Consider the following 11,585-nt stretch of genomic DNA (forward strand, 5'->3'; position numbering starts at 1 on the left):
AGCCTTATAGATCATGCATCACCATTCAAACTTCAATCAATCCAATACTGAAAAATTTGTTGCTTTTAAACCTATCATCCATTCATCCCTGGACTTAAACCTTCATCTCTCACTTAAGCATTCCAGTTCATCTCGCTTAGGCTAGGTTACCTCGCCTAAGCGAGCACCATACACAAAACCAACCATGAACCCTCGCTTAGGCGAGTTACACTCGCCTGGGCGAGATCACGTTTTGCCTAAGAACCTCATCTCTCGCTTGGGCTGCGAGTTAAACCACCATCAGAATGTTCTTAGAACTCTCGCTTAGGTGAGAGACTCTCGCCTGAGCGAGACACACTTTCGCCCAAACAACAAACCCTGCCTGCGCGAGATGCGCAACCAACACACTCGAGACACACACGGATTCTTGCTTGGGCGAGTCACACTCGCCTAAGCGAGATGGTCTGTCGCCCAAGACCAAATCACCTCGCCTAAGCGAAATGCTCGACCAGAAAGAGGTTTATGAGTCCCCGCATATTTCGCCTAGGCGATCCTGGCTCGCCTGAGCGAGAAATGCAGATTCTGGCACTGTTTCACGCACACAACAGCAACAATCGCACCCAAAACATACTCCAATTTCATACCATTTCATTCAACACAATCTCATTGGTCATAAGGGCATAATTGAACACTAAAATAGACCCCTAGCAACCCAACTTTGCATAATCACAGGATAGGCAGTGTATAACCCATTATTTTCATGCTTTTAGGCTAGAATTCAATAAAACCCAAATCCCCAATTCACCACATGACTAACCCGAAAATCCATGGCAGAAAGTCATCAATTTCATACAATCAGATCAGAACCTAATATTAGGGGTTCAGCTCCCCTAACCTGGAATTTTCCCTTGCTTAGACAAATGCAGAACGTTGGAAATCCCTAGGCAGCCTAACACCCTCCCTTCACTATGCTCTCAAATGCCAAAACCCTCTCAATTTTCGCACCCTTGCAAGGCCCTCAGAAAATAGCTTCTCCAAACCCCTCTTCTCTCTCAACTTCCTAGCTGCCCCTGCTAGGGTTCTCTCCCCCTTTTCATATTCATGCCATACCAATTTTTAGCAATAAAGAAGAATTAATTTTCACCACCACGGTTTGAACTCATGACCACACCAAAGCCAATTTAATGCTAAACCATCAAGCCAACCCATGTTTCTTGCTAACTCACATAATTCAAGTATTGTATGGTAACATACGAAATACGCTCCATCATATTATTAAAACAATAATAATTAAATAAAACACAATTAGCATACATAAGACTCGAACCCAAGTCCTCTCACACAATCAAAGTACTCTCAACCACTTAAGTTAGTACTTTTTCACGTCATACCCATCAAAATTTAATGTCATAAATACACTACTTACCCGCATTCATTAATTAATTATTTAATTAATTAATTAAATTTCACGGATCTTACAGATATCATTTTCTCTAGTTGCTCTTTATTTTTGAAACATTCTAACCATTCTACATATGCTCGTTTGATCTATGTTGATGACATTATTCACACCGGCAACAATCTTCACAAGATTACACAAATAACAAATCTTCTTAATCACAATTTTCATATAAAAAACCTTGGAGACCTTACCTATTTTCTTGGCCTTGAAATGGCACGTAACAAAACATGAATACATATCTCTCAAAGTAAATATGTTTTAGAACCCCTGTAAGAAGTTAGAATGTTAGCTTGCACTCAAGTCATACACTTATGGCTCATTCTTCTCGTCTCTAATGGTGATGAAATCAATGACAAAGATTCTTCGATGCACAAAAGAGTCACCAGATGACTCATTTATCTAACTAACACTTGTCCTAATATCACCTACATTGTTAACCAACTCAGTCAATTTGTTTCTTTTCTTACCAATGATCATCAACAAGTTGCCTATATAATCTTAAGATATTTGAAAGGAACTTTTGAGAATTGGCATTTTCCTTAACAATCAAAGCATTATTCAACTAAAAGCTTTTAGTGGCTCAAATTTAGAGATGTCAAAATAGGTTTCAACCCATGAGTTAACTCGGCTCACCACGGGTTCGAGTCGGGTTGGGTTGAGAAAAATTCAATTTTTTTGCAATAGTGGGTTGAACGTAGTCCGGCTCACTTAACCCACGAGTTAAATGGGTTCGAGACTGGTTGAAGGTGGGTTGACCCACTTAACCCACCAATACGTTTTTACAATCTTTTTAAAAAAAATTAATAATTATTTAGTACTCTTAATATTATATAGGTTCACAATTTCATATTTTTAAAGGTTAGAATGTTGCTCAATAATATTAGAATAGTTTGAATGTTTAATTAATTTGATTGTCAAGTTATATACGTTGATACTTTAATCTTTAACTATAATCTTTACAGTAAATTAATCAAGCAACTGTCTTATAAACAATTTTTTTCTAAATTAGCATGACAAAAATGTGTAATTTTTTTATTTATATTTTGTTTAATAGCATGATAGAAAATATGTAATATTAATCATGTTTTCTTGGTCTATATGGACACTTTTTTGAAAACAATTCATCATATATTGGTGGTGATCATTGTGAAGCCATTGGTTCTTGGTTTTACTGTGATTGTCATGTCATGGGTTGCTTAAAAAATTATTTAAATATTTGAATACTTAAAAATAAATAAATAAATAACTTTTTTATGTAGGTTGGTGAGCCAACCCACTTAACCCACCAACCTATGGTGGATTGAGCCGGGTTGTAAAATTTCTGGCTCACCATAAAATGAGCTGGGTTGGGTTTACTCATTTTCAAGCCAGCTCGTCGTGAGCCAACCCGTGTGAGCCAGATTGGGTCACTTTGACATGTCTACTCAAATTAGTCTAGTTGTCCATAAACAAGATGGTTTATTACATGACATTCTATCTATCTTTGAAATTCTATCATTTAAAGGAAATCAAAGAAACAACCTACTATATCCAAAAGTTCATTTTAAGCCAAGTATTGTGCCCTTGGTACTATTACATGTTATTATATCCAATCTACTATAGAAATTACCTTCAATAAAATATTCAATGAATGAACTAAAGCACGTTGAGATCGAATTGTCATATTATTTGAGAAAATCAACACTAGTTCAATCAAACATATTCCCATTGCTTCTTCACCAAACTTCTTCCTTTTGCTACCTTTAAAGGAATGTGTTCCAAAGTGGAAATGATGAATATATATTTCCAATTTGAAGGGCCCTAAAAAAATTTTTGTTTCCTGCACAAGAATGAATGTGTTCCAAACTGGGAACGATGAATCCAATTTGAGGGAGCCTGATAAAATCTTTATTTCATGCACAAGCATTGTTGTTACTTTCTCTAGTTTTTCTTTCTTAAGTGCTAAGCCTTTCCTTTTACCACTTAAGGCTGACTTATGTTGTCTTATTTTGGTTTCTATTTTAGTTTTTTTTTTCTTTCTATTTGTTAGAGTTTTGTTTCAGTTTTGCTTGTGTATATACCCTTTCTATAATAAAATTCAATGTACTTATCTGGTTCTATCTCTTTGTTTTTCTATATCCTCCCTTGTTTTTTGCTTCTTGCTATGGAGAAAGACTTCAAAGAAGTTCTTTGTTGTACGCATATCAAATACCATCGTATTATTTAGTTGCGAGAAATGAAGGTCAATTTTTCAATCCCAAATTAAGAGGAGATAAGTATTATCTTCTAACCAATATATTGTAAATTGCAGTCCCTTTATTTATCTCTTCCTTCTTCTCTATCATTTTACAATATTAATCCAATTATACTGACATAGTTACTCAACACAAATCGGCGACTTAAAGTACTAATTACAAAATTTAACGTCAGAATTCCTTCAAAAAGTATAAATATTAACAAGGCTTAATACTTAATTTGGCCCTGTTCGAACTTCAAAAAAATTTTTAATTTTTTATTTGTTCAATTTAGTCTTTCAATTTTTTAAAAATGTTCAATTTAATCTTTTCCGTTGAATTAACGTTAATGTCATGTCCATACAGTACCATGTGTCATGTTACTGTCACATGATAGTATTTGTTCTCAATTTTGTCCTTTTATTTATAATTTTGATTCAATTTGATCCTCTTTCTTTTATAAATGAAGTAATTTTGTCCCTATCAAATTTAAGACCAAATTAGTAATTAAACTTAATTATCATTTATATATATATATATATATATATATATATATATATATTTATATATATATATATATATATATATATATATATTAACTTTTTAAATTTATATATCAAGTCACTCCACTTAAATATTCAATTTTTTTTACATTTTTTTATAAAAAAAAATTATTTAAATTTATAATATTTTTAAAATATTAAAAATATAAATATGAAATGATACTTCTCACGTTAAAAATATTTGTCTCATTAAAGATTAAAAAATTCGAGTGTCACTTTATATCTACATTTTAATATTTTAAAAAGTTATAAGTTTAAATAGAAATTCTTTTTTACGTAAAAATGCAAAAAGAAAAAAAAGTAATGATTTGAATATTAAAATGAAGTAATTTGATACATAAATTTTTAAAAAATATTTTAATATGTTTATATAAATTATTATTAATTTAATTACTAATTTAATTTTAACTTGGAAAAGAACTAAATTATTTTATTCTTTTAGAAAAGAGAACCAAATTGAATTACAAACATAGATAAAGAAACAAAATTGAAAGCATAACTAAATCAAAAACAAGTATTATTATAAGACATTAATATGACACATAAAATTGTATAATATTAAATCAATCTGACTAAAAAAAGACCAAATATTGAACATCTTTAAAAATTAGAAAACTAAATTAAACAAATAAAAAATTAAAATTCATTCTAAAAATTCGAATAAAATTATTAAATATCAAACCTATTAGCAATCTTAAATTTCCTTTTCCAAATTTTAAATAGCACTACACATCTATTAGCATTATCCCTTGTTTTCTCAAAATTCACCTTCACACATACATCGCGGTCAGAAGAACTGACGTTAAATCATAAAAAAAACATCGTTTTTTTCTGTATGAAGGTAAATCAAGCTTGTCCCATATTTACATTTCGTGCTAATGATAGGAAGAAACTAGATCACATTGAACATTTACTACTTTATTCGCATACTCAAATCTCTAAAGAAACTATCAATTACATGGAATTCCACAAAATTTCTAGAGATCCCAACAGATTAAAGCGGAGAGAATTACTATCTCCAGAGTTATGCATTTTTTAGCGACGAAACAAAGTAGGGTCCAAACGAAAATGAACAGAACGATTAGTTCCAAAACAATTTTAAGTGCTAATAACAAAAAATGTGTTAATAGACAACATCGAAAAGTAAATATATCCCCAATCACATCAAGCTAGAACTCGGCTGGTACTACAGTATCTCGATAAATACACATCAACAGGGAGACAACAGATGTACATGAAATATCTATGGTTTGCGAGCTGGCGGTGGTGAACTGCTGCTGCTACTATTGCTACTGCCTCTTCCTCTCAAAGGCCTATCCATTAGTAAATATATTTTTACATTAGCAAACGGCTGAAATGAACTACAAAGATACAATTCAATACAACCAAAAAATTATAGAAAACAACACACCAATCACCTAAGCAGTTTCCAAGTTATATTTTAAAGCCGACATTGCTCATCAACATCATTATACGAAAATCTACAAATACCAAACTATTTTAACAATCCAAACGGTTTGCTATTGAGACATGTGCACTTAATAATTATCAGACCGAGGAAGATATATCTTTGCTGAAAAAATATCAGACCGAGGAAGAGAGTGATAAAATTTCTGGAAATGATTAGTCAATCCTATTTACACGAAGCCTATCTCAGTGTTCACTTAAGATAGCATCCATATGCCATTGGTCAAGAAGCATTATGACAAGCAAAGTGTCAAATCAAGGCCTATATACGGAGAAAACAATTGTCCGACAGGAATCCAATTATCTTACATAATAACTTTTGGCCTTTCAATGGAGTAGGTGATGTTTAATTTTTCTGATATTTCAATGCGTCTTTTTTGAAAAACATCGTTCACTACACAATTTTTAAGAGGGTCACTAGTGAAAATCATTAGATTATTTTAATCTTGCTTTAACCCATAAATGATTGAACAAATTTGGAAGTCCATAAAGAAGATAAACGCATCAAGCATGCAGTGAACAAAATATACATGAATCTTCCCAAGCAAATCCACTAGTACATGTTACTGAAAGAGACGAGGAATCAAGATATTTAACATGACAACATTATACCAAATAATATAATTACCTTCTTGGGCTACGACTCTTTGATCTCCTGGAAACCTGCCAAAGTTATAAAGGAAGGACTAAGCCAGCGACTATTCCAAGTAAGAAATAACACCATATAAACGAGAAAAGAAATATACCTTGCGTGGACTTGGTGAATCTGAGTACGATGATGACCTCCCACGCCTTACAGGTGGCCTACCTCTGTCAAGAAAATAAAGTTCATGAAGTGCTCAAATATTTTCGAATTGCATTAAAAAACGCAATAAAAAATAACAAGAAACTTAGAAAACTTCTTGTGTATTATTTTGCAAGCAGATATTAGTTGTAAGAAGATGAAGAACATTGAAAATATTCTGTAATATAACATTTTTCAACAAATGCAAGTCTAAGGGCCAAGTTAAATTTCATCAAGAGCATGTATGATCAATTGAAAAGATCTGCATAACAAAAAACGAAAGTCCAAGCATTATATTTTCCATTCTCGTTAAGAATTTATGATTTTTTACTTCAATATAAACATCCAATTACAAAAAAAAAAAACAAACTGCAAGATTTAAGACATTATACAGGGAACAGAAAAGTATACAGTAGCTCATTTTAACAACCTGGCTACTGAAACATAAGCGTGAATGAAAAATTACCTGCGAGGTGAGAAAGACCTTGACCGTGAACGTGCCGACCTACGTATTGGAGAGCGAGTGCGTCTACGACCAATTGGAGACCTTCTAGGAGGACTACGAGCTCGCCTAGGTGGTGGTGATCTAGAGGAAAATATTTCATTTTTTAAAGGGAAAATATGTGCAGTCTACCAAAAAATGCAAAGTGATAATTGAGGGAAATAATTATTAGAAATAGCTACCGGCGCCGAGGAGGAGGAGGAGGTGAGCGTCGCCGCCCAGGGCTTCCACGCATCCTTCTAGGTGAGACCCTACAGAAGTTATATATGAATGAGTAGACCTGTAGAAACAGTTAACCAAAGTATGTGTGCAACTTTGAAAACCAACCTTGCAGGGGATCTAAGGCGTCTTGGTGGAGATGGAGAACGACCTCTTCCAGGAGACACAGGCCGCCTCCTAGGAGGGGTGTCTCCTCCACGACGATAAGGAGAGTCTAATCGGCGCCGAACAGGAGAATCTGCACGGCGGCGAGGAGAATCTGGTCGTCTTGGAGATCCAGCTCTTCGAGGTACAGGAGATCTCCTCCGTGGCGAGGGAGGCTTTCTTCGAGGAGCTGGCATTGACAAACTGAAGTTCAATATATATAAAAAGTGACCAATATGAAAATTAGAAACCAAAAAAATGTCCAACACATCACATATATACATTCTCTCTGACGCTTTGGTCCATCCTTGTCAACATCTGCAATAGCATTATCAGTCCTGGGGGTGTCTCTCTTTGGAGCAGCAATAGAAGCCTTTGGGGGTGGTGAAACTTTCTGTCTAGGAGGTAAAGTAAATCTTGCCTTGATGACATTGCCATCTATTTGGGCCTGCATTAGAAAATGAAGGCTTCAATATACAAATGTAGCAGCCAATAGTAAGCTTCATTACGGAAATCATTCCACACCAGTCACAGAAACCTACACCATCCATGTATAGTAATGCTTTTTCAGCATCCTCTCTCGTCTTGAACTGCACATATCCATATCCCTTTGGAAGATTGACCTAGAAATGAGATGAAAGGAATGACAATTCCATATCATACTAAATTCTCTTAACTATGCTGCTAAAGTAAACAAAACTTACAGTTCGATCCATTGCCAACTCCACACTTACAACCTCACCAAAGTTACCTGAAAAATAATGCACAAGGCTGGATCACTAAAAGGTCAACAAAAGTGGATATGAGCACTTCAAGTTATAAAGATTACTTAAAGATTTCTTTGAATTACTGATAAGGTCACTAAAATGTCTCTTATGCAATAAGAGATCAAGACAATATTCCTTAACAGTTGATAATATTAATATTATAAATATTGAAGTCTCAATGATTGAAAGTAAGGTTTAATGAAAGAACATGAATAAAAATGAAAAAAAAAAAAGAGAGGTTGCACTGGGCTTAATTCATAGATGCTATCCCCATTGCTTACAGTCATTGGACCTGACCAATTAGCTAAATGTGCATTGCCAAATAATAGCTATTCCCAAGTATTTGGCAAACATAAGTAGCCTATAACATACTGCATTCACAACGTAAAAACACCATAAAACTAAAACGTAGAGATAAGTAAACATGAATTGCCAATTAATAAATCTTTACCCCAGTATTCGACAATCACAAACAGTATATTGCACTGACAATGTAAGTTAAGATAAAACTAAAAAGTAGAAATAAGTAAATATGCATTGTCAATTAATAACTCTCTTCCCAAGTGTTTGGCAACCATAAGTACCCAATAACACATTGCATTCAAAATGTAAATGTAGGATAAAAGTAGAAGGTAGAATAAATTAAACATACTGAAAATTTCCTTCAAATGACCCTCATTGACGTTTCTGCTGAGCTTTTCCACATGAAGAACAAGTGATTCTCGTACAGGAGAAGGTTTCCTGTGTTCAGACACAGGAGATAAGTCCATATGCAAGAAGTTCAAATAAGAAAACTGAATAAAGATGTGAGTGAACAGATTAACTTTAGAAGAATCACATCTAGAGCACCCAATAGAATTTAACATTATGAAGTGAAACACCAAAGTTTAAATATATTATCATTTCAATGATTTGAAGTATATATGGACAAAGGGAACATTAGAGTGTTAATGCCAGAGACAACATAAAACTCGTCAACTTCGTTTTCCCGACTTTAACAAGGAACACATCCTGACTTCATCAATATTCACAATCGCACTAGCCTTCAAATTATACATTGAAATAATAACAGGCAATACATCCAATAACTATAACAAGATAAAAATACCTCGGGGGAGGTGAAGCTCTCTTTGACTGAGGTGGAGGAGACCGACCACGCCTAGCTGCTGCTGCTGTTGCTGCAGCGGGACTGTAGGGCAAAAAAATTAAAACAGTAACACTGTAACACAGCGCACAACTCATAAAACACAAACAGCAAAAAAGAAAACCTAAGAGACCCTTAACTAGAGGTCCACAACCCCACAAATCCAAGAATTATAGAATCACCACAAGCACATTGCAGCCACAATTTATGCAGCATACACATATAAACGCATCGATCATAATTTAAAACATTGATCATTAATCCTCTTCCAAAAAAGGAAAACAGAATGAACAATAAAAATTACCGCAAAACTCCATTAAACTCAATTTCCACATATCTTTCAATCACACAGCACACAAAAGCCAACAGCGCAGGTGAATAAAAGATAACAATAAAGATCTAATAAGCAGCTAAGAGGACAGCGCATGCGTCAGACACAAATTAAAGAATTTTGAGTTCGTTCGCCGCTCGCTCCGATGGAAGAAATCAACCATACCTTCTGCGCCTCTGGGGCGGAGGGCTGCGGCTGCGGGAGCTGCGGGAGGGAGAGGAGGACGACGATGAGAAAGATCTGGAGCGAGAGGGAGAGCGGGAGCGGGAGCGAGAGTGCGAGCCAGAGGAGCGAGAAGAGGAGGGGGATGAGGAGCGAGAGGAAGAGGCGGAGACTGAACCGGAGGGAGAGCGACGACCTCGCCCAGGTTTCGCCATTGTTGCAGAGAGGAAACCCTCTATAAACCCTAGCTCCTCCAAACCAAGCTAAGGTGTGACTGAAAACTAGAAAGAAATGAAAGATAAAAAGGGAACGACTAAGAGAGTGAACAATGAGTGTTTGACAACATGAGTGTGTATGCCTTGATAATGAATTTTCTAGAATATATTATTCTAATTTCGGATTTATTTTTTTATGCTACACAAAATTATAAATAAGTAATTAGATTAATATAATTAATAATATTTTTATAATAAAACTATAGAGACATTATGTATAGGCATTTTTTAAATATAAATAATATTATATTTATAAATGATAATAGTGTAATACTATTAAATTAATATATAACATTAATTTATATTTATTAAAAATAAAATTAAATGAATAGAAAATAATTGTTGATGAATAAAAAAGAGGAAAAAAGATAAACAATTTTATCGAAAATAAGTGAAAGAATCGTTAATTTTAAAAAAATTAATAAATAATTATATTGTAAAGAGTATAATTGGTATTATGAAATATAAAAATAAAAGAGGAAATCTTCTTTATATATTGTTATAGATAATATACATTATGTAAATTACAACAAAAATGATATATAGTTATAAAAATATAATATTGTATTAAATTCTAAAATTCTAAAAAAAATTAATATTATATAAAATTATACTAATTGTATATATTTATATTACATTAAAAATTATAGAAATTATCAAATCATTAAAATTATAATATTATATTAAGTAAGGAAACTATATTTTAATATTATATATTTTTTAAACAATTTTATTAAATTACATAAAAGATTATATAATTATAAAATAGTGTAAAATTATAAATTTCTATAGTTTAAACAATAAAATTATTTAAAACATGCTTTTTGTATAATTTAAACAGGAAAAATATTTAAAGTATATTATTTAATAAGTTAAGTTATGATTGATTGATATCATATTTTATTTTGCTTTATGTGTTTTCTATGAAATCCTAGAAAATGATGTTTTATAATTGATAATGATTTGGAAATAGTAAGACTTGATTATTTTAATATTAAAAAGAATTAGTATAATACAATTGTTATGAACGAGTTTTATTATTTTAAAACACATTTTCTTTCTATAAATCACTTTTATAGAGTTCTCTAACTTTTCTATGGAAGTTCTTGTCCTCTTATATTTGATTGAAGATCTGAGACCATCCTTGCAACGAGCTCTGTTAAAATAGATGAGACTATTATTCACAAATAAGAGGGTGAATGGACTGTGTAAAAAATTTATCGCTTTTTCTTTTAAAAATATCTTTCAAGATCTTCTTTAATCAACTGTGAGTAAGATGCACAGTTTATGAAGCCTTTACAACTATCAATGCATGCAAAGATAATGAAGGAAGAGATAAGAGACAACATAATTTATACTGGTTAGATTCTTGAAAAATCTACATCCAATTTCTAGCAACATTAGCTAGAAATGCACTAATTAATTAGGAGTTAGGTTTACAAGATTCACCTATGCAAAATCTACACTCTAGACAAGCAAGAAATTGAAATGCACTTTCAAGCCCTTCGTGAGAATATTAGTAATGACTATAGACTAATCAACTTGTATTCTCTCTTTGAAAGCATGAATTAAA

The 11,585-nt window shown here is 32.8% G+C and overlaps 1 protein-coding gene across 1 annotated transcript; it reads right to left on the bottom strand.

The window, feature by feature from the left end:
• Window positions 1-5,298: 5,298 nt before the first annotated feature.
• SR45 (arginine/serine-rich 45) lies at window positions 5,299-10,058 on the bottom strand. Its single transcript, XM_028074266.2, has 12 exons — window positions 9,741-10,058; window positions 9,209-9,289; window positions 8,753-8,841; window positions 8,038-8,084; window positions 7,876-7,956; window positions 7,616-7,781; window positions 7,298-7,523; window positions 7,153-7,221; window positions 6,935-7,054; window positions 6,431-6,494; window positions 6,313-6,347; window positions 5,299-5,530 (listed from the first exon to the last, which is right to left on the bottom strand). The coding sequence occupies exons 1-12, from the start codon at window positions 9,950-9,952 to the stop codon at window positions 5,461-5,463; spliced, it is 1,260 nt and encodes a 419-aa protein (XP_027930067.1). The 5' UTR covers window positions 9,953-10,058; the 3' UTR covers window positions 5,299-5,460.
• Between the last annotated feature and the right edge of the window lie 1,527 nt (window positions 10,059-11,585).

This window comes from Vigna unguiculata, chromosome 5 (assembly GCF_037176805.1).
Source record: "Vigna unguiculata cultivar grain cowpea cultivar isolate G323 ecotype 2 chromosome 5, ASM3717680v1, whole genome shotgun sequence".
Lineage (NCBI taxonomy): Eukaryota > Viridiplantae > Streptophyta > Magnoliopsida > Fabales > Fabaceae > Vigna > Vigna unguiculata.